The sequence below is a fragment of the Oncorhynchus mykiss genome, chromosome 2, assembly GCF_057628025.1.
Source record: "Oncorhynchus mykiss isolate SJ-2025 chromosome 2, ASM5762802v1, whole genome shotgun sequence".
Lineage (NCBI taxonomy): Eukaryota > Metazoa > Chordata > Actinopteri > Salmoniformes > Salmonidae > Oncorhynchus > Oncorhynchus mykiss.
The window spans coordinates 44,856,615-44,881,113 of NC_143023.1; the positions used below are offsets into that span (position 1 = coordinate 44,856,615).

Here is a 24,499-nt window from a genome sequence, read left to right on the forward strand (position 1 = left end):
ACCATACACACTGATACAGACACATGCAGTGACAGACACACACATGTAGGATATATGCACACACGCCAGCATGCACACACATACAGTGGGGCAAAAAAGTATTTAGTCAGCCACCCACTTAAAAATATGAGAGAGGCCTGTAATTTTCATCATAGGTACACTTCAACTATGACAGACAAAATGAGAAAAAAAATTCAAGAAAATCACATTGTAGGATTTTTAATGAATTTAATTTGCAAACAAGCAAGATTTCTTGCTTGTAACTTCGGACCTGTAACTTCTTCAGGCTCCTCTGTCCTTCACCTGTATTAATGGAACCTGTTTGAACTTGTTATCAGTATAAAAGACACCTGTCCACAACCTCAAACAGTCACACTCCAAACTCCACTATGGCCAAGACCAAAGAGCTGTCAAAGGACACCAGAAACAAAATTGTAGACCTGCACCAGGCTGGGAAGACTGAATCTGCAATAGGTAAGCAGCTTGGTTTGAAGAAATCAACTGTCGGAGCAATTATTAATCTCCCTCGATCTGGGGCTCCACGCAAGATCTCACCCTGTGTGGTCAAAATGATCACAAGAACGTTGAGCAAAAACCCCAAACCACACAGGGGGGACCTAGTGAATGACCTGCAGAGAGCTGGGACCAAAGTAACAAAGCCTACCATCAGTAACACACTACGCCGCCAGGGACTCAAATCCTGCAGTGCCAGACATGTCCCCCTGCTTAAGCCAGTACATATCCAGGCCCATCTGAGGTTTGCTAGAGAGCATTTGGATGATCCAGAAGAAGATTGGGAGAATGTCATATGGTCAGATGAAACCAAAATATAACTTTTTGGTAAAAACTCAACTCGTCGTGTTTGGAGGACAAAGAATGCTGAGTTGCATCCAAAAAACACCATACCTACTGTGAAGCATGGGGGTGGAAACATCATGCTTTGGGGCTGTTTTTCTGCAAAGGGACCAGGACGACTGTAATAAAGGAAAGAATGAATGGGGCCATGTATCGTGAGATTTTGAGTGAAAACCTCCTTCCATCAGCAAGGGCATTGAAGATGAAACGTGGCTGGGTCTTTCAGCATGACAATGATCCCAAACACACCGCCCAGGCAAAGAAGGAGTGGCTTCGTAAGAAGCATTTCAAGGTCCTGGAGTGGCCTAGCCAGTCTCCAGATCTCAACCCCATAGAAAATCTTTGGAGGGAGTTGAAAGTCCGTGTTGCCCAGCAACAGCCCCAAAACATCACTGCTCTGTCATTGGCGGCAGGGTAGCCTAGTGGTTAGAGCGTTGGACTAGTAACCGGAAGGTTGCGAGTTCAAACCCCCGAGCTGACAAGGTACAAATCTGTCGTTCTGCCCCTGAACAGGCAGTTAACCCACTGTTCCCAGGCCGTCATTGAAAATAAGAATTTGTTCTTAACTGACTTGCCTGGTTAAATAAAGGTAAAATAAAAATAAAATAAAATAAAAATTGCCAACAAAGGGTATATAACAAAGTATTGAGTTAAACTTTTGTTATTGACCAAATACTTATTTTCCACCATAATTTGCAAATAAATTCATAAAAAATCCAACAATGTGATTTTCTGGATTTTTTTTCTAATTTTGTCTGTCATAGTTGAAGTGTACCTATGATAAATTACAGGCCTCTCTCATCTTTTTAAGTGGGAGAACTTGCACAATTGGTGGCTGACTATTTGCCCCACTGTAGGATACATGCCCGTACACACACTTGCACAAACTCACACACGCACGCACGCACACAAACACACACACAGGTTTAAATTAGAGTCAGAATGGAGAGAAAGACATGCAGATTTTCACGAACCGTGACTTTAGAGTGGCCCATTAGGAAGAAATAGGGGGAACTTAGCGTGTCACTTTTCATGCACATGGAGAGGTTGGAAGGTACCATTCCTAAGGGAAGGAGAGTAAAAGCCTATACCAATCATTAGAGTTAAAGCAGGGGTTAAAAATAGACCCTTTCACAACTGTTAGCTCACAAAGTATAGTTTGATATGCAGAAAGCATCGGCAGAGGACTGGGCATGGGTTATACTTGAGAGAAATACAGAGGACAGAAGAATATTGACAAAAATCAGACATAAAGTAGATGCTGTTTGAATGTCGGGTTATGGAAGCAGATTGAATCAGCTAAAGCTTTTGTTGTATCAGTTAATATGTATTTCAGGTTCCACAGAGCAGCAGCAGTAAGAGCAGGTAGTAATAAAAAATGTGAGGTATTATCTGCTGTTAATAGCAAACATCATGGTTAGGGCTGTGGCGGTCATACAATTTTGTCAGCCAGTAACTGTCATGCAAATAACTGCCGGTCTCATGGTAATTGACCACTAATTAACATAAACACTTTTAGCATCTCCGGGCTTCCACGCATAACCTACAAGCCACTGATGAAGACCGTTTGGAAAATCTACATTTGAAAAAGTCTCATAAATGCATTTAATATAGCCAACACCATCACAATAAATTATATGTTTTAAGCAGGTCTAAAGAAACATGATATGAAGAAAATGTAGCCTATTTCAGAAGAACAGACTAGCATCTTCTGAGTTGTCCTTATCTTAGGCCCTGATCTGGCTATGCCATATAGCTGTGGTTTCAGGGCCTAACATTTAGCAGATGAGATTAGCTTATAATTCCCGTAGCATTGCTTATATTATTTTATAGTAAGAAGAATACAACTGAAAATAGCTGAAGAAAATAGAAGGGATATATGTTTTAAATGATTTCCGATGGAGTGCGCACATGCGGCTATTCTGTGTTGAGAAGTTAACAAAGTGATAATTTGAAACAGTTTCTACTATATGCTTAATTTAGAGTTATTTATGCAACTGTATGTGTCACACTCTGACCATTATTTGCGTTGTTTGTTTCTATGTTTTGTTTGGTCAGGGTGTGATGTGAGTGGGCATTCTATGTTGCATGTCTAGTTAGTCTATTTCTATGTGTTTTGGCCTGATATGGTTCTCAATCAGTGGGAACCATATTGGGAACCATTGGGAACCATATTTAGGTAGCCTGTTTTGTATTGTGGTTTGTGGATTATTGTCGATGTGTAGTTGCCTGTGTCTGCACTCGTTGTCATAGCGTCACGTTCGTTTTGTTGTTTTTGTTTTTGTTTTCTTCGTGTTTTTTCGTCATTCAATAAAATAATGGATTCACACCACGCTGCGCTTTGGTCTACTCCATACGACGATCATGACAGAATAACCCACCAACCAAGGACCAAGCAGCGTGGTAACAGGCAGCAGCAGCAGTACACAGGACTCCTGAGGAAATTCTGGACGGCAAAGGACCCTGGACTCAGCCGGGGGAATATCGGCGTCCTAAAGCAGAGCTGGAGGCAGCGAAAGCAGAGAGGCGACCTGGTAGGAGACCTGCGCCAAATTCCCGTGCTTACAGGAGAGAGAGAGGGACCTGGCAGGCACCGTGTTATGCGGTGGGGCGCACTGTTTCCCCAGTGCGTGTGCATAGCCCGGTGCTCTACATCCCAGCTCCTCGTATTGGCCGGGCTAGAGTGGGCATCGAGCCAGGTGCCATGAAGCCGGCTCAGTGCATCTGGTCTCCAGTGCGTCTCCTCGGGCCGGCGTACATGGCACCAGCCTTACGCATGGTGTCCCCGATTCGCCAGCACAGCCCAATGCGGGCTATTCCACCTCACCGCACTGGCCTGGCTACGGGGAGCATTCAACCAGGTAAGGTTGGGCAGGCTCGGTGCTCAAGAGCACCAGTGCGCCTTCACGGTCCGGTCTGTCCGGTGCCACCTCCACGTACCAGCCCTCCGGGGGCAGCCCCCCGCACCGGGCTGTCTCTCCGTCTTCTGCCTACAGGTGCTCCCACCTGTCCAGCGCTGCCAGAGCCTTCCTCTTCTCCAGCGCCGCCAGAGCCTTCCTCTTCTCCAGCGCCGCCAGAGTCTCCCGTCTGTCCTGAGCCGCCAGAGTCTCCCGTCTGTCCTGAGCCGCCAGAGTCTTCCATCTGTCCTGAGCCGCCAGTGTCTTCCGTCTGTCCTGAGCCGCCAGTCTGTCCTGAGCCGCCAGAGCCGCCAGTCTGTCCTGAGCCGCCAGTCAGCCAGGACCTGCCAGAGCCGGCAGCCAGCCAGGACCTGCCAAAGCCGGCAGCCAGCCAGGACCTGCCAAAGCCGTCAGCCAGCCAGGACCTGCCATAGCCGTCAGCCAGCCAGGACCTGCCAGAGCCGTCAGCGAGCCAGAACCTGCCATAGCCGTCAGCCAGCCAGGACCTGCCATAGCCGGCAGCCAGCCAGGACCTGCCAGAGCCGTCAGCGAGCCAGGACCTGCCATAGCCGTCAGCCAGCCAGGACCTGCCATAGCCGTCAGCCAGCCAGGACCTGCCAGAGCCGTCAGCCAGCCAGTAGCTGCCAGAGCCGTCAGCCAGTCCGGAGCTGCTCCTCAGTTCTTTTGTTTTTAAGTGTTCTTCATGTTTTTTCGTCATTCAATAAAAGAATGGATTCACACCACGCTGCGCTTTGGTCTACTTCATACGACGATCGTGACAGTATGGTGCGACTCTAATGATGATTTGAAAAAAGACGCATGAAAGGCCTAGTTGTTAATGAAAGACTAATGAGGTGTGTGCGCTCTGCTCTGCTTCTTGCGCAGGCTGCACACATTTCATATGTCTATCATTCACAATTTGACAAGCACTTGATAATATTCTCAGCCATCAGACTTTTCTCAATTTAATCTTGTCTTTACATATACTAAATAATATGTGTGAAATTAGTTTTGATTTAGAATGGGTCATTTTCATGCACCTGTTAACCTGTTGCGATGACCAAACCCGGATCCGGGATTCTATTTATAGACAGACCTAAGCTCATTACCATAACGCAACGTTAACTATTCATGAAAATCGCAAATGAAATGAAATAAATATGCTATCTCTCAAGCTTAGCCTTTTGTTAACAACACTGTCATCTCAGATTTTCAAAATATGCTTTTCAACCATAGGAAAACAATCATTTGTGTAACAGTAGCTAGCTAGCGTAGCATTTAGCGTTAGCATTAGCGTTAGCATTTAGCAGGCAACTATCACAAAAACAAGTAAAGCCTTCAAATAAAATAACTTACCTTTGAAGAACTTCTGATGTTTTCAATGAGGAGACTCTCAGTTAGATAGCAGATGCTCAGTTTTTCCAAAAAGATTATTTGTGTATTAGAAATAGCTCCGTTTTGTACATCACATTTGGCTACCAAAAAAAATTAAAAAAAATATAAAAAAATTCAGCCCTCAAAACGCGAACTTTTTTCCAAATGAACTCCATAATATCGACTGAAACATGGCAAACGTGGTTTAGAATCAATCCTCAAGGTGTTTTTCCACATATCTCTTCGATGATATATCCTTCGTGGAAGCCTGGTTTCTCCTTGCTCTCAAATGGAAAAATAATTGCACCTGGCTTTGCGCTCCAATTTCGAAGCAGGGACACCAGGCGGACACTTGGAAAATGTAGTCTCTTATGGTCAATCTTCCAATGATATGCCTACAAATACGTCACAATGCTGCAAACACCTTGGGGAAACGACAGAAAGTGTAGGCTCATTCCTTGCGCAATCACAGCCATATAAGGAGACAATGGAAAACAGAGCTTCAGAGATTCTGCTCATTTCCTGGTTGACGTATTATCTTGGTTTCGCCTGTAGAATGAGTTCTGGGGCACCTACAGACAATATCTTTGCAGATTCTGAAACTTCAGAGTGTTTTCTTTCCAAAACGGTCAATAATATGCATAATTGAGCATCTTTTCGTGACAAAATATTGCGCTTAAAACGGGAACGTTTTTTATCCAAAAATGAAATAGCGCCCCTAGAGATCCAAGAGGTTAAAGACCATCTATAATGCACTTAAATAGTGAATGTAGGACTCTTTTCCCAAGGTTCATTTTCATGCCAGCCAGGTAGGCTACTCCGGTTGTAAAGTGAAGCAATGTGCTTAAAATTAGGAAAAGTTGAGAAATAAACATAGTAGGGCTAGCCTATCCAAAGCTTATGGGATCCTCCTTTTTGAAATAGAGGCAACCAAAACAGTTTTCTCATGCATTTGCATAGCATAGCCTATTAAAATGTTGCGTTACATGGGCTTAAAGGAACACTTATTTAATTCTATGCATCAACCAGCTATGAGCAGCTGGCTCTCCCTGCGCAAGAGCTAATCCTCTTCTACTCAAACTCTGAATGCAGGGGTCTCATGAAGTGTTTGATCTGATTTTTGATGGCATTTGCATTGAGGGACAATAGAGCGCTGAGTTCCAGGCCATTAGCGACTGACTGCTACAGTTTTTCTCAATTGCTAAAACACTAAAACTCATTGGCTGAACAAAGTTCTCAGTTGCATGGACTCATTTAGCTAATTATGCAGTCAGGAGAGAACAAGTATTACACTGCCGATTTTGCATGTTTTCCTACTTACAAAGCATGTAGAGGTCTGTAATTTTTATCATAGGTACACTTCAACTGTGAGAGACAGAATCCAGAAAATCACATTGTATGATTTTTAAGTAATCAATTTGCATGTTCTTGCATGACATAAGTATTTGATACATCAGAAAAGCAGAACTTAATATTTGGTACAGAAACCTTTGTTTGCAAATACAGAGATAATACGTTTCCTGTAGTTCTTGACAAGGTTTGCACACACTGCAGCAGGGATTTTGGCCCACTCCTCCATACAGACCATCTCCAGATCCTTCAGGTTTCGGGGTTGTCGCTGGGCAATGCGGACTTTCAGCTCCCTCCAAAGATTTTCTATTGGGTTCAGGTCTGGAGACTGGCTAGGCCACTCCAGGACCTTGAGATGCTTCTTACAGAGCTACTCCTTAGTTGCCCTGGCTGTGTGTTTCGGGTCGTTGTCATGCTGGAAGACCCAGCCACGACCCATCTTCAATGCTCTTACTGAGGGAAGGAGGTCTTAAAGAAAAACTAACAGGTCTGTGAGAGCCGGAATTCTTACTGGTTGGTAGGTGATCAGATACTTGTGATTTTCTGGATTTCCCGTCTCTCACAGTTGATGTGTAAATGATACATGATATCAATGATCTATGATACAAATTACAGACCTCTACATGCTTTGAGGTTTTGTGTTTAATGTTTTCAGGAAATGGAGGAAGGTTTCAGAAATTGTGTTTTAGTAATTTTAGTAGTTTTAGAAAAACTGTAACACATTTGGTAGGCTATTAATGACCATCAGCTGCATCAGAGCACAGTTTTGGAGAAGTCTAGTTACTGTGACTCACCATTCAAGTCAAATTTGACTGCTGTCATGACTCGTGACTGTGCCGTAACAGCCCTAATCATGGTTGTAACATTTGCAGTTATGTGTGAGTGAGTGTGAGTGTCTGAGTGAGAGAGAGAGAGAGAGAGAGAGAGAGAGAGAGAGAGAGAGAGAGAAAAACTGAACAAGAATTAGATAAAATAACGAGAGCAAAAAACAGTCAGTCACCCAGAAACAAAAAGATAGTCTGAGAGAGAAAAATGTAATTAAAGAGAGAGAAAAATTGATAGAGCAAGAGAAGGAAAGAGCGAGAAAGATAAATAAATATGGGAGGTGTGTTTGGTGGATACCCACCATACTCAGGGACCTGTCCTGTGCCTCTCTTCAGCAGCAGTCTCACCCACCTCCCCCCTGCCTTGATCAGCTCGATGGCCCGGGCGTGAGTCATGTCTCGGGTACTATCCCCATTTATCTCAATGATTTGATCCCCCACCTGAGAGAGAGAGTGAGAGATAGAGGGGAGAGGCAGTGAGAGATTGAGAGAGACAGAGAGAGAGAGAGGGGGAGTTAGAGAGGAGAGACAAAGCGATTAAAAAGAGAAAGTAAGGATGGGACAGGATGAGCATAGAGAGGTCATACTGTATGAAGTACTGCATCACTATTGAGATGGAAAATAATGTGGCTGCATTGCAGACAGGACAAGAAGTGATGTCATTTACCCTCATTCTGCCATTGCGGATGGCCGGCCCATCCTCGGCGAGCCGCAGCACAAACAGATCTATCTTGTACTCCCGCCCCCCACGGATACTGAAGCCAAAACCTTTCACACTCTTCTCCAGCTCTACCGTGAAGTAGTCAAAGTCCTGTGCACAACACACAACCAATAACCAACATTCATTAAAGCCAATAACCTGTCTGTAGTCTGGGATGTGTAGTTTTACTTGTCTGTAATATGGGATTCTGGGGTGTGTTGTCTTACCTGTGGTGTGTAGTAGGGGATACTCGGATTGGCAGTGGTCTGAAGTCTGGGGTGAATCCCTAAATGCAACTGTCCACTGAGTGTTGTCTGTTAAAGGGGATTCTGGGATTTATAGTCTTAACGTTGATGTGTAGTAGTCTTACCTGTGGTCTGAAGTCTGGGGGAACTGTGCCAGTGGAAGCTGTGCAGTTTTTGAGTGTTGTTTGTACTATGGAATTCTGTGCTAATTCTGGGCAATGGTATGGTGTGTACTGTAGTAGGGAAGTCTGGGATATTCAGTCTTACCTGTGGTCGGAAGTCTGGGGGAAACTGTGCTAGAGGGAACTGTGCAGCGAGTGATGTCGAGTGCTGTCTGTAGTCGATGAGGGGAGGAGGGTGCCGGTAGTCCAGTGTGGGCGGCTGCCGGTAATCAGTCACTGGAGGGTGCCGGTAGTCGACGGGGGGCTGCCGGTAGTCGGTGAACGGAGGCTGGCAGATGTCTGGTTTCACATCCTGCCTGGCTTTCACCTCTGACCTGTGGACAACAGACAGAGGGTTGAGTGTTTATGTCCCAAATGGCACCGTACTCCCTTTGTAGTGCACACACAAACACACACAAAAACCCTTCAGACTTTAACCCTCTATCTAACCCTGGGAGTTAGAGCCAGAAACTGTGGGACTCTAGCTCTTTCAATAGGCAACCTTCCCTTGGCCTTAGTTTCCACATTACTAAGGACCTATCATGGTCCAAACACATCAATACAGTCAACGTTTCTTCGCCCAGGAGGCTGAGAAGATTTGGCATGGGCACTCAGATCCTCAAAAGGATTTATACAGCTGCACCATTGAGACCATCTTGACTGGCTGCATCACTGCTTGGTATGGCAACTGCTTGGCATCTGACCGTAAGGACCTACAGAGGGTAGTGCGTACGGCCCAGTACTTCACTGGGGCCGAGCTCCCTGCCATCCAGGACCTTAAAACCTGTTATGGATGATGCGAATTTTCGCAGCTTTTTGTTAAAAATCGCGCAACATTTCAAAGTCCTGCTATTCATGCCAGGAATATAGTATATGCATATGATAAGTATGTGTGGATAGAAAACACTCTGAAGTTTCTAAAACTGGTTAAATCGGGTCTGTGGCTATAACAGAACGTGTTTAGGAGTAAAAATCCCTGGTAAAACTGTTTACCAAAAACAAAACAAAAATATTCGTCCGCCATTCAATGAATTGTTTAAGACGAGAGAAAATATATGCGAACCCCCGAACCCCCAATGTCACCATTGCTATCAATATCAGAATCATTTATCCCTGGTTACAACACGAATAGACCCCTCCCTTCTTCTGACGCACCACAGTATGTTGTGAAACTGAAAAAATGGACGATGTTTTCCAGACTTGCTGCTATCGAATACAGATCGCCCCGTGATCAATTTGATACATCATTTACGTTTATTAATACCTAAAGTTGGTTTAGAAACGTCGTTTGAAGTGATTTGTAAAAGTTTATAGGCGACTTTTGTAATTTTAAAAAGTGACGTTGCGTCTTGTAAATGGGCTTTTTGCAGCATCAGACTGGCCTTCAGCAAATGACATTTTGGGTATACAATGACGGATTTAATCGGGAAAAATACCCAATTGTGATGTTTATGGGACATATAGGAGTGCCAACAAAGAAGCTCGTCCAAGGTAATGAATGTTTTATATTTTATTTCTGCGTTTTGGGTAGCGCCGGCTACCGCAAAATCTATTTACGTGTCGTGCTGGTATATTGGGGGGGTGCATGCTATCAGATAATAGCTTCTCATGCTTTCGCCGAAAAGCATTTTACAAATCTGACTTGGTGGCTAGATTCACAACGAGTGTAGCTTTAATTCAGTACCTTGCATGTGTATTTTTATGAAAGTTTGAGATTTATCGAGTACTATACTCGAGTACTATAGGTGGCGCTCTGAAATTTCCGCTGAGCTGTCCCTGTGCAGGGACCACCTCCATAACACGTTTTAATACCAGACAATGTCAGAGGAGGGCCCTAAAAATGGTGAAAGACTCCAGTCCCCCCAAGTCGGAGACAGTTCTCTCTGCTACCGTATGGCAAGCGATACCGGAGCACAATCTGAGATCAAAAGGCTCCTGAACAGCTTCTACCTAAGACTGGCTACCTGGACTATTTGCATTGATCCCCTTTTTTTTGCACTTGCAATGGCTCAATGCGTACTCACTGGAATCTACCCACACACTCACACATACTACATTGACACTCCAACACAAACAAACACACAAACATACGCTCACACAAAACACACACGCATATTGACGCCACACACACATGCACGCACGCATGCACACACACACACACACACACACATATATATATAGACACACTTTAACATATATTGCTCGTTCTCTGTTAATTGTCCTGATTGCCTAGTCACTTTTACCCCTAACTACATGTAGATATTACCTCAATGTAGTGGTACTCCTTGTATATAGCCTTGTTATTGTTATTTTATTGTATTACTATTTCCTATTTTTATTTAGCACATTTTCTTTACTTTTTAACTCTGCATTGTTGGGAAAGGGCTCGTAAGTAAGCATTTCATGATGAAAGTCTGCACCTGTTATATTTGGCGCAAATACAATTTGATTTAGCACGCTACTGCTAGCTGCTATTGTCTATACAGCCATACTGTGTACTATGCTAGCCCCACTAGCCAATGCTAGTAGCTCTACTGTGTAGTAACCCATTGACTTTGGCCTACTAGCCTAGCATGCTAACTGTTAATGCTAGTCGGCCTGGTTCCTATTTTGTGTTAGGTTAGCCTAGCCCCTGAACATAGCCCCTGTTAGCCCTTTGTAATATCTTATCGCTGTATATATGCCATTACCCTCTATTGCTGCCTATGTTGCTACCATAGCATTACTATTCCTATAGCCTTACTGCTATCCAGGAACTCTACACCAGGCGGTGTCAGAGGAAGGCCCTAAAAATAGTCAAAGACCCCAGCCACCCCAGACTGTTCTCTCTACTACCGCATGGCAAGCGGTACCGGAGTGCCAAGTCTAGGACAAAAAGGCTTCTCAACAGTTTTACCCCCAAGCCATAAGATTCCTGAACAGGTAATCAAATGGCTACCTGGACTATTTGCATTGTGTGCCCCCCCCAACCCCTCTATTACACTGCTGCTACTCTCTGTTTATCATATATGCATAGTCACTTTAACTATACATTCATGTACATACTACCTAAATTGGCCCGACCAACCAGTGCTCCCGCACATTGGCTACCCGGGCTATCTGCATTGTGTCCCGCCACCCGCCAACCCCTCTTTTACGCTACTGCTACTCTCTTCATCATATATGCATAGTCACATTAACCATATCTACATGCACGTACTACCTCAATGAGCCTGACTAACCGGTGTCTGTAATAACGCCACGCTACTGTTATTTTCAGCTGTCTTTTTACTGTTGTTTTATTTCTTTACTTACCTACTGTTCACCTAATACCTTTTTTGCACTATTGGTTCGAGCTTGTAAGTAAGCATTTCACTGTAAGGTCTGCATCTGTTTTATTCGGCGCACGTGACAAATACACTTTGATTTGATTTGATATAACATATTGCAATACACTGTGTATTTCTGTCTCGGTTTAAGAAACCAATTATACTATTCACATTCAATCTCCTTCTTGTACTGCCTTCTCTGTCCGGTGTGGTGTGGCAATAAATGTATGAGCTGTGCATCTGTCTCCTGCTGGTCATTTCCGTCCTGTACCTATACTAAACCGGCACCTCTGTCAGAGACCATCACCAGTTGGTGGCACTCTTTTTCACACACACTCATCATTGCCAAGGCCAGCAGCAAGAACCGGATCACTTTCCTTCCTTAAACAGTCCTGTTTTACTCAGTCATCGCAATAAATATTATGTAAGCAATAAGATGTTGAGTTGAGGTGAATCAAAACCAGAGCTCACTGACAGATAGGGTCAAGCATTCCTCTATCTCTACATACCTTCCATCGTGGAGGTAGATTGGGGGAGGGTGACTGGGCGGCTGGGCGACCGGGCTCTGCTGGGCCCCTGGCGGGTTGGGCTGGGCGGCTGCTCCTGGGGCCGACTGGGTGTCTACTGCTAGTACTTGGCCTGGCTGGGCTGTTGGTGGTGCTGGGCCTGCCTGGGAGGCTCCTTGGCTGGGCTGGGTGGCTACAGGGCTGGGCTGTGCCTGGGGGCTGTGTTTCTGGGCCATGGGGCTCTGCTTCTCTGAGCTGGGCCCTGAGTTGGGATCTGAGATGGAGAAATTGAGTTTTCATGGTAACAACAGATATGCTTCGTAGTAGTAATGGAGAGGTTTCATAGCAACAATTGACACAAAACAACACTGTGTGCCCTGAGACAGAGGGAACAGGAGAAATCTAATTGAAAACGAATTGAAAAATGAACATGACGTAATAAGAAAAGGAAATGTAAGAAATTTCACTTTAGTCCCCAAAGATGTAGGCGCTGTTATCTCTCTCTCGCCATTTTTACATATTTATATCTCTCACTTTTTCTCTCTTTTTATTTTCCCTGTCCATCAACCCCTAACAGACATTATAAACTGGGTGGTTCGAGCCCTGAATGCTGATTGGCTGACAGCCATGGTATATCAGACCGTATACCACGGGTATGACAAAACACTTATTTTTACTGCTCTAATTATGTTGGTAACCATTTTATTATGGCAATAAGGCACCTCGTGTGTTTGAGGTATATGGCCAATATACCACGTCTAAGGGCTGTGTCCAGGCACTTCGTGGTGTGTTGTGCATAAGAACAACCCTTAGTCGTGGTATATTGGCCATATACCACACCATCCCCACGCCTTATTGCTTAATTATTCATCCAGGCATGTCTCGTCAAGAGATTATTTTTCACTTTGAAGCTAATATCATAACTTTCACAACTGGGTCATTCTATGAAAACGGTTGGTTTTTGAACAGCCAACTTTTACAAATGTTGCTTTTTTTAAAATCAAAACTTATAGTCAGATAATAGTTAACCCCTTAACATTATGAATCAGTATAAATGGCAGCATAACATATTTTGTAGATTTTTACTACATTACGTAAAAAACTACTTGTGCTGCCTTTTTGTCACTGGTTACCTATATTTTAGATGACAATTCAGGCTTTCTAGAATGTAATTTCCGTATTTAATTTGCATATATAATCAAAGGGAGAAAAGGTTAATGATAATACTAAGAATTTGTCCATACAATTTATTATTACTAGTAATCATTTTTTTGTTTTTAAAATTTTTACCCATTTTTCTCCCCAATTTCATGGTATCCAATTGTTTAGTAGCTACTATCTTGTCTCATCGCTACAACTCCAGCACGGGCTCGGGAGAGACGAAGGTTGAAAGTCATGCGTCCTCCGATACACAACCCAACCAAGCCGCACTGCTTCTTAACACAGGGCGCATCCAACCCGGAAGCCAGCCGAACAAATGTGTTGGAAGAAACACAGTGCACCTGGCAACCTTGGATATGGACAAGATATGACAGCAATCAATGCTTTGGTTTTATGCCACAAATACTAAAAAATAACTAGCATTTGAAACAGTGGCCAGGTAAACAAAAGCATGGCTTGCTGTCATACCTTGTCCATAGACTGCTTACACGGTAAGGAAACCAATATGTAAATTCGTAACTATCCCTTTAAGTAGGCCTATACAATATTTGTCACATGGCACAAGAATATATATACTGTTTTAACCTGTTGATGCCAGGCAGATTTACGCCCCCTTTGGAGAAATTGGGTACCCCTAATAAACTGAAAAAAATATATATTAAAAATTGCTAATATATGCATATAATAATTATTATTGGATAGAAAACACTCTAAAGCTTCTAAAACCGTTGGAATTATGTCTGTAAGTATAGCAGAACTCACAGGGCAGGCATTCTTCCAAACTAGTTTTTGTGGCCATGAAAGTTGGAGCAACTTTGACGTCATGCCCCCACCCTTCCCGACCACTTATGGATCTGGGGACACTTTCCATCTCTTCCACTAGATGTCCTCTTTCTTTGGAGCGCTCAATCGTTCAAATCGCGCGAGAATTGGCCCTACAGGAGTGGTTGGAGTAAGTGTCGCGATAAAAAAACCTGTGCGTTAGGGCGCGAATTGGTCACAGCCATTCCTTTGTGCCAGCACTCCTGGGAAGAGCAAACGATGCCCGGTTGAATTGAAGTTTGTTTTGCACGTCTAAAACATCATAAAGCTTGCTTCTGCACTTAGTTTGACCTGTTTAGTCGACATATAATGTGTAATTTTGAAGTTTTGATGCGCAACTTATCCGGACCGGAGGACGTTTTGGGTGCATTTCAGCTGATGTTATTAGCAGTAGCTAATACAAAGACGCAAGACTTGAAACCAAACGATGTATTGGGTAAGTATGAACCCTTCCAGAACATTCTGAACGAAGACCATCGAAGGTAAGGGAATATTTATGCTTAAATCTGTGTTTCTGTTGACTCCAACATTACGTGGAAATGTAGCTTGGAACTGAGCGCTGCCTCAGCATATGAAATAGTGTGCGATTTCTGTAACGTTAAAAATAAATCTAACACAGCGGTTGCATAAAGAAGCAGTGTATCTTTCTAACTATATGTAGAACATGTATATTTAGCCAAAGTTTATGATGTCTATTTACGTTATCTTGCCGAGCTACCTAGGTTTCCTGCGGGCATTTTTGAGTAATTTCTGAACATGAGTACACTGTAAATGGACATTTATGGATATATATGGCATATTATTGAAAAAAAAAAAATGTACTGTGTAACATGTCCTATCACTGTCATCTGATGAAGATTTTCAAAAGGTTAGTGAGCGATTTATTTTTTAATCCTGCTTTTATAATTTTATATTTTCTGGGACAAAATGGCTGCCGCTTGTCTTTGTTTCGGTGGTGGTCTAATATAAATGTGTGGTGTGTTTTCGCCGTAAAACATTTTAAAAATCTGACATGCTGGGTAGATGAACAAGGTGTTTATCTTTCATTTGAGCTATTGGACTTAATAATGTGTGGAGGTTAAATATTTTTAAGAATATTTTTGCGTTCCATGCGCCACCGTTTGAGCTGAACGGGGGGAGGGTGTTCCTACAGAGGAACTCCTGGCATCAACAGGTTTTAACAAGCTATGTAGTTTTGTGGATAGGCGTGAGCAGCGTGACAGAGTAGGACATTATTTGTAATAAAAAATATTGCTAATACAGTGCCTTGCGAAAGTATTCGGCCCCCTTGAACATTGCGACCTTTTGCCACATTTCAGGCTTCAAACATAAAGATATAAAACTGTATTTTTTTGTGAAGAATCAACAACAAGTGGGACACAATCATGAAGTGGAACGACATTTATTGGATATTTCAAACTTTTTTAACAAATCAAAAAACTGAAAAATTGGGCGTGCAAAATTATTCAGCCCCTTTAAGTTAATACTTTGTAGCGCCACCTTTTGCTGCGATTACAGCTGTAAGTCGCTTGGGGTATGTGCAGCAAACTCTCTCCAGAAGTTCAGTGAGGATCTCTGAATGATCCAATGTTGACCTAAATGACTAATGATGATAAATACAATCCACCTGTGTGTAATCAAGTCTCCGTATCAATGCACCTGCACTGTGATAGTCTCAGAGGTCCGTTAAAAGTGCAGAGAGCATCATGAAGAACAAGGAACACACCAGGCAGGTCCGAGATACTGTTGTGAAGAAGTTTAAAGCCGGATTTGGATACAAAAATATTTCCCAAGCTTTAAACATCCCAAGGAGCACTGTGCAAGCGATAATATTGAAATGGAAGGAGTATCAGACCACTGCAAATCTACCAAGACCTGGCCGTCCCTCTAAACTTTCAGCTCATACAAGGAGAAGACTGATCAGAGATGCAGCCAAGAGGCCCATGATCACTCTGGATGAACTGCAGAGATCTACAGCTGAGGTGGAAGACTCTGTCCATAGGACAACAATCAGTTGTATATTGCACAAATCTGGCCTTAATGGAAGAGTGGCAAGAAGAAAGCCATTTCTTAAAGATATCCATAAAAAGTGTCGTTTAAAGTTTGCCACAAGCCACCTGGGAGACACACCAAACATGTGGAAGAAGGTGCTCTGGTCAGATGAAACCAAAATGTAACTTTTTGGCAACAATGCAAAACGTTATGTTTGGCGTAAAAGCAACACCCTGAACACACCATCCCCACTGTCAAACATGGTGGTGGCAGCGTCATGGTTTGGGCCTGCTTTTCTTCAGCAGGGACAGGGAAGATGGTTAAAATTTGATGGAGCCAAATACAGGACCATTCTGGAAGAAAACCTGATGGAGTCTGCAAAAGACCTGAGACTGGGACGGAGATTTGTCTTCCAACAAGACAATGATCCAAAACATAAAGCAAAATCTACAATGGAATGGTTCAAAAATAAACATATCCAGGTGTTAGAATGGCCAAGTCAAAGTCCAGACCTGAATCCAATGCTCTCCATCCAACCTCACTGAGCTCGAGCTGTTTTGCAAGGAGGAATGGGAAAAAATGTCAGTCTCTCGATGTGCAAAACTGATAGAGACATTCCCCAAGCGACTTAGAGCTGTAATCGCAGCAAAAGGTGGCGCTACAAAGTATTAACTTAAGGGGGCTGAATAATTTTGCACGCCCAATTTTTCAGTTTTTGATTTGTTAAAAAAGTTTGAAATATCCAATAAATGTCGTTCCACTTCATGAATGTGTCCCACTTGTTGTTGATTCTTCACAAAAAAATACAGTTTTATATCTTTATGTTTGAAGCCTGAAATGTGGCAAAAGGTCGCAAAGTTCAAGGGGGCCCAATACTTTCGCAAGGCACTGTAAATTGATAAAATTGTATGTCTTATGTTAGTCATTGGTTTCACATTGTGTCACTGGTGTTACATCGCATCACTGGTATTACTGTGTGGCATATTGGTGTTCTGGCATCAGAGTTGCCCAATTTAATTTAATATGTTTTTTGAATATGTTGCTACATTCATTAGTAAACATTTTACATGGTTAGGAAACAAATCTGTCATTTTATAATTTGGGTGAACTATCCCTTTAAGTAACTCTGTAGATACAGAGTACATACGTCTTCCTACAGACACATTGTCTTAATTCTGACCTTGCAGTACTGGTTTCACTGTCTGGAGTGGATGGGTGGGTCAACACTGTCGTTCCTGCTCTCAATCTCTCTGTGTTTTGCCTGTCTGACCTGCCATTTCCTACGCTCTTGTCTGTTTTCTCTTTATGTGAGATCCTTCACTCTATTTCTTTTTTGACTCTCTAAATCCTTTAAGTAAGTCTGGTGTTTTTGTTTAAGGTAGACTGCTCTGCGGTGTGGGTCAGCATCCCTGCGCTGTCTGTAGAATATTTGCAATGAACCTTTAAACCAGGAAGAATTTGGCATGGATGTTGCATTTTTTCAATGGTCGTTTTTTATACATTTTAACACCAGTGACATGAAAGGAACAGCTATTACTTGTAAGTAGTCCACTAAATAAATATAATACTTTCCTTTGTATTATGACATTTAAAGAGGGAGAAAAATATATTTTAAAACTCAAAATCTGTCACTAAACCATGACTCCTGACCTGAGGGACAAGCCCATTTCATGGTATTGACTGTGCTCTACAATATATATAAAACATGTTTCGCAATATTAACTGTCTTACATATGTTTATTAATAATAAAACATTTCAATGTAAAAAATTGTGTCATTATCTCACACTTTTAAGTGGTTTCCTTGTGAATAAGGCCAGGACAGGAAAGCCACCATTTTTGTAGAATGACCCAACTAACTCTTAGCACAAAAATGTAAAAGCATAATCAAAAGGGCACGTTTCAAAACTCTAGGCATTAACAACTCACTTGTAAACTGAACAACATCACCTGGTATTAACCAGGTATTACCATCTCCTATTCCACTCCTTGTGGTCACCCACAAGTGGCCAAACACGACTCCAACACCATCATTAAGTTTGCTGACGACACAACAGTGGTAGGCCAAGGTCCCCGAAAACAATGAGACAGCCTATAGGGAGGAGGTCAGAGACCTGGCAGTGTGGTGCGAGGACAACAACGTCTCCCTCAATGTGAGCTAGACAAAGGAGCTGATCGTGGACTACAGAAAAAGGCAGGCCCGAACAGGCCCCCATTAACATCGACAGGGCTGTAGTAGAGCGGGTCGAGAGTTTCAAGTTCCTTGGTGTCCACATCACCAACGAACCATCATGGTCCAGACACACCAAGAAAGCCATGAAGAGGGCACGACAACACCTTTTCCCCCTCAGGAGACTGAAAAGATTTGGCATGGGTCCCCAGATCCTCAAAAAGTTATGCAGCTGCACCATCGAGAGTATCTTAACCAGTTGCATCATCGCCTGGTATGGCAACTGCTCGGCATCTGATCGTAAGGCGCTACAGAGGGTAGTGCGTATGGCCCAGTACATCACTGGGGCCAAGCTTCCCGCCGTCCAGGACCTATATAATAGGCAGGTCAGAGGAAGCCCCATAAATTGTCAGAGACTCCAAATCACCCTAGTCATAGACTGTTTTCTCTGCTACCGCACGGCAAGCGATACCGGAGCGCCAAGTCTAGGACCAAAGACTCCTTAACAGCTTCTACCCCCAATCCATAAGAACAATTAATCAAATGGCCACCGTCCAGGACCTATATAATAGGCAGGTCAGAGGAAGCCCCATAAATTGTCAGAGACTCCAAATCACCCTAGTCATAGACTGTTTTCTCTGCTACCGCACGGCAAGCGATACCGGAGCGCCAAGTCTAGGACCAAAGACTCCTTAACAGCTTCTACCCCCAATCCATAAGAACAATTAATCAAATGGCCACCGGACTATTTACATTGACCCCCCCCCCCTTACAATTGTGTTGTACACTGCTGCTACTCACTGTTTATTATCCATGTATAGTCACTTCACCCCTACCTACATGTACAAGTTACCTCGACTAAACCGTACATTGACTCGGTACCGGTACCCGGTACCCTCTGTATATAGCCTCATTATTGTTATTGTTTATTGTTTTACTTTTTATTATTTTTTACTTTAGTTTTTTACTTTAGTTTAATTGGTAAATATTTTCTTCCCTCTTCTTGAACTGCACTGTTGGTTAAGCGTTTGTCAGCCATAATGGGTTTTGCGGCCGGCGGGAGGCACAAAAACTGCCGAAGCTCCTCTGCAATTCCACCAGCCGTTAGCATCAGCAGCTCTATACTGAGAAACATCTCGGCTCCCGGGGTAGAAACCTTGAGCTATCCTGGGTCTTGGGTACAGTACATTACTAGGCTGTGTCCTACTGTTTTACGCTGAGAAGGATTTTAAAGAACTGATTGGAACTCTGAAAGACTCCAACAAGCATCCAATTATTTCAGGACCAGTGCTTTCACTGAGTCGTGGCAGTGAAATATTCAGTAGGTTGCTGACGCTACACAACTGTCTAGGAGTCTTTAGTTCTGTTGGAGTTACTTTTGTGCATTACTTTGACACCTTTTGGAAACAGAAAATGCTCTACAGAGAAGATGGGGTCCATCCAAATCATCTTGGTTCCTGGACCCTGTCCCCGCATATCTCAAGGCTGCGCTGAGACAAATTTTCAACATCCTGTGTTGAAGGTAATCCCAACCATAAATGAATAGTATTATCATCATACTGCAGTTAACCCTGACTCTTGTTTTAATCCACGTCCTCGCTCAAAGGAAATTCCCAATGGTACAGTTCTGGACAATCTTGTATTTATACAAATTCAAGCTAGCCAAATGGTATTTTCAAATAGGGGGTTACCAACTGGCATAGTATGCTTTAATTAGAGATTCTGGTTATATCTGAAGCGTGCTAAATAAGACTGTGCTGGATACTGATGTGTCTCTGACTGGTTATAATGATTTAAGATCTGACAGAGTTGGTGGTGTCACCATATTTATAAACAACTTAAATGTTTCTGTATCTGTCAAAAACGTCTAACACATTGTGATCTCTACAGCGCCATTGGCTGGTCATCATTGACCTTGCATAGGCTTAAACACTGGTATTGTCACACCTGCTCTCACTCTTCCTCTCTGGCGCTCGAAGGCGACAGACTGCCTATCATTCATTACGCACACCTGTCACCATTGTTACACACACCTGTGCTTCATTGGACCCACCTGGACTCCATCACTATGTTGATTGCCCCTCCTATATCTGTTTATTTGGTTAGATCCCTGTGTCAGCATTAATTTCATAGTGTGTTCCTGTCCAGACACTGTCCTGTCCTGTTCCATGTCTATGGTTAATTAAATGTTCTCTCCCTGTACCTGCTTCCCGTCCCTGGCGTAGATCCTCACAGAATGCTGACACCCCTAAAATAAACATTTGGGAGTTTCGGTTGGTGACGTCGGGTCTGGGTGCTATCGCAGAGGGAACCGGGGGTGCTTCAGCTAGCTCATCAGGCTTACAACCCTTAGCTGGCTTGAGAGGTCGTCTTGCCTCGGTGGGCTCGGCAGGCACCCACACCCACGTCATGCTTCAGCCGGCCATCAGGCTCCCACGCCTCAGCCGGTTCGTTAGGCTCCCACGCCTCATTAGGATCATCGGGATTTCACGCCCCAGCCGGATCGTCAGGCTCCCACGCCTGAGCCGGCTCACCAGGCTCCAACGCCTCTGCCGGTTCGTCAGGCTTCTACGCCCCCCAGACGGCTTGTCCAGCGCCCATGCCTTGGTGGGATGCTGGGTGGCGCCCTTAGGGGGGTACTGTCACGCCTGCTCCCGCTCTCCCTCTCTGGCACCAGACTGCCTATCATTAGGCACACCTGTCACCACCGTTACATGCACCTGCGCTTCATTGGACAAACCTGGACTCCATCACTATGTTGATTGCCCCTCCTATATTCTGTCCAGATGCTGCCTTGTCCTGTTCCATGACCGTGGTTAATTAAATGTTCACTCCCCAGCTGTTTTTTAGTGAAATTCATGTTTCTTTACAAAATATGTAATTGTTGTACTGTATGTGTGTCCATAGTTTTGTTCAATGATGTGTTAGTGTATGTAATTGGTTTTGTCTGAAACTTTGTTCCCCCTGCTGCTGTGGGACCAGGTCTCTCTTGAAAAAGAGAGAGTAAAAGAGAGTAAAAACCTGTATAAATACAAAAAATACATCTGTCTCTAAGGAATTTGAATGTCTAGTCCTAATTGTGGGCTTGGTAATAATGCCCCATTTACGCTAGTGGGAATTTATCACCCTCTCTCTGCCTCAACATGTGCTCTTAGCCAATGGTCTGACTTGCTATCTAACTATGCTAAATCTGAATTAGGAATTTTGGGTGATCTTAATCTGGATTGGTTGACTACTATCTCTGACTGGAGTGCTTTTAGTTTGTATGCCCCCAGCTCATGAAACAGCCTTCAGGCCACCTTGAAATGGGTGGTCTCCATTGGAAAGTTTAGATGGAGTTTAAGGGAGGTCATATGTGAGAGTTGTGTTTGTTTTGATTCATCTTGATAAATGTATTTATTGTATTGATATGATTTATTGTATGTTCATGTTTACAGGGCTCCCTTGCAAATGAAACCCAGGTCTCAATGGTGACCAAACCTTTATAAAAAAACAAAAAATAAACAAAGACTGTAAAAACGGGACACAATACATATTTGCTTTGCACTCAGCATTAAGGAGTTAGATTCGGTGTAAGGCACTGTAATTGGAAAAAAACAGCAACAGTCTATGGAGCATCTAGAGACCCCACAATATTCTCTCTCTCTCTCTCTCTCTCTCTCTCTCTCACTCTCTCTCTCTCTCTCTCTCTCTCATACTCTCTCTCATACTCTCTCTCTCATACTCTCTCTCTAACTCACTATGACTCACCTTCCTCTGGTATGATGTGAAGGGTGACAGTGAGACCGGCATCTTTGATGAGCTTGACAATGTCAGCGTGGGGCATGCTGATGATGGACTGCCCATTGACAGCCAGGATCCGGTCACCAATCTTCAGGCTCCCGCAGCGGTCTGCCGGGCTGCTCTCGATGATACGACCGATCTTATGGGGCACAGCTAGTAGGGTGGTAGAAGTATTGGTTGAAATGTTAGAAAAAGGAAGAATATGAGGGTTGTCAAGTGCTGGACAGAAGAAGAAAAAAAGTAGTAATGTTTTCAACTTTGTTATCTGCTCTCAAGTGTTTTTTGAGAAGTGCACACACAAGAAAATGTTTGATCCTTCTGGGAAACTGATGAAAATCTGTCTTGTGTGTGACTCAGCAAAACATTGTGGGAGCATACTACAGAGGAATCAAATCAAATGTTATTAGTCACTTGCTCTGAATACAACAGGTGTAGACCTTGAAATGCTTACTTACGAGCCCCTAACCAACGGTGCAGTTAAAAAAAAATAAAATAAAAAATAAAAAGTAATAAGTAATTAAAGAGCAGCAGTAAAATGACAATAGCGAGACTATATACAGGGGGGTACCGGTACAGAGTCAATGTGCGGGGGGCACCGGTTAGTTGAGGTAATATGTACTGTAGGTAGAGGTATTAAAGGGACTATGCATAGATGATAACAACAGAGAGTAGCAGCGGTGTAAAAGGGGAGGGGGAAATGCAAATACCCTGGGTAGCCATTTGATTAGATCTTCAGGAGTCTTATGGCTTGTGGGTAGAAGCTGTTCAGAAGCCTCTTGGACCTAGACTTGGTACTCCGGTAATGCTTGACGTACGGTAGCAGAGAGAACAGTCTATGACTAGGGTGGCTGGAGTCTAACAATTTTAAGGGCCTTCCTCTGACACTGCCTGGTATAGAGGTCCTGGATGGCAGGAAGCTTGAGTGATGTGCTGGGCCATACGCACTACCCTCTGTAGTACCTTGTGGTCGGAGGCCGAGCAGTTGCCATACCAGACAGTGATGCAACCAGTGATGCAATGCTCTTGATGTTGCAGCTGTAGAACATTTTTGAGGACCCATGCCAAACTTATCAGCCTCCTGAGGGGGAATAGGTTTTGTCGTGCCATCTTCACAACTGTCTTGTTGTGCTTGGACCAAGTTAGTTTGTTGGTGATATGGACACCAAATAACTTGAAACTCTCAACATGCTCCAATACAGCCCTGTTGATGAGAATGGGGGAGTGCTCGGTCCTCTTTTTCCTGTAGTCCACAATCATCTCCTTTGTCTTGATCACGTTGAGGGAGAGGTTTTTGTCCTGGCACCACATGGCCAGGTCTCTGACCTCCTCCCTATAGGTCTCGTCGTTGTTGGTGATCAGGCCTACCACCGTTGTGTCATCGGCAAACTGAATGATGTTGTTGGAGTCGTTCCTGGCCGTGCAGTCATGACTGAACAGGGAGTACAGGAGGGGACTTAGCACGCACCCCTGAGGGGCCCCTATATTGAGGATTAGCGTGGCGGATGTGTTGTTCCCTACCCTTACCACCTGGTGGAGGCCCGTCCGGAAGTCCAGGATCCAGTTGCAGAGGGAGGTGTTTAGTCACAGGGTCCTTAGAGTAGTGAGGAGCTTTGAGGGCACTATGGTGTTGAACACTGAGCTGTAGTCAATGAATAGCATTCTCATATAGGTGTTCCTTTTGTCCAGGTGGGAAAGGGCAGTGTGGAGTGCAATAGAGATTGCATCATCTGTGGATCTGTTGGGGTGGTATGCAAATTGTAGTGGGTCTAGGGTTTCTGGGGAAATAGTATTGATGTGAGCCATGACCAACCTTTCAAAGCTCTTTATGGCTACAGATGTGAGTTCTACGGGTCAGTAGTAAATTAGGCAGGTTAACTTAGTGTTCTTGGGCACAGGGACTATGGTGGTCTGCTTCAAACATGTTGCTTTTACAGACTCGGATAGGGAGAGGTTGAAAATATCAGTGAAGACACATGCCAGTTGGTCAGCGCATGCTTGCAATACACATCCTGGTAATCTGTCTGGCCCTGCGGCCTTGTGAATGTTGACACACTTACTCACATCGGCTGCGAAGAGCGTGATCACAAAGTCTTCTGGAACAGCTGGTGCTCTCATGTATGTTTCAGTGTTATTTGTCTCGAAGCGAGCATAGAAGTTATTTAGCTCGTCTGGTAGGCTTGTGTCACTGGGCAGCTCTCGGCTGTGCTTCCCTTTGTAGTCTGTAATGGTTTGGAGTCCCTGCCACATCTGATGAGTGTCAAAGCCAGTGTAGTATGACTCGATCTTAGTCCTGTATTGACACATTGCCTGTTTGATGGTTCGTCGGAGGACATAGCGGGACTTCTTATAAGC

General features: G+C 43.8%; 1 protein-coding gene across 1 annotated transcript in view; it reads right to left on the reverse strand.

Moving 5' to 3' along the window:
• The window catches only part of LOC110501618 (membrane-associated guanylate kinase, WW and PDZ domain-containing protein 2), a 292,550-nt gene that overhangs the window by 4,286 nt on the left and 263,765 nt on the right, over positions 1-24,499 (reverse strand). The window contains 5 exon segments of the mRNA XM_036949610.2: positions 7,603-7,741; positions 7,968-8,111; positions 8,513-8,741; positions 12,224-12,494; positions 22,115-22,300. Of these exon segments, the coding sequence (XP_036805505.2) occupies positions 7,603-7,741; positions 7,968-8,111; positions 8,513-8,741; positions 12,224-12,494; positions 22,115-22,300 (969 nt within the window).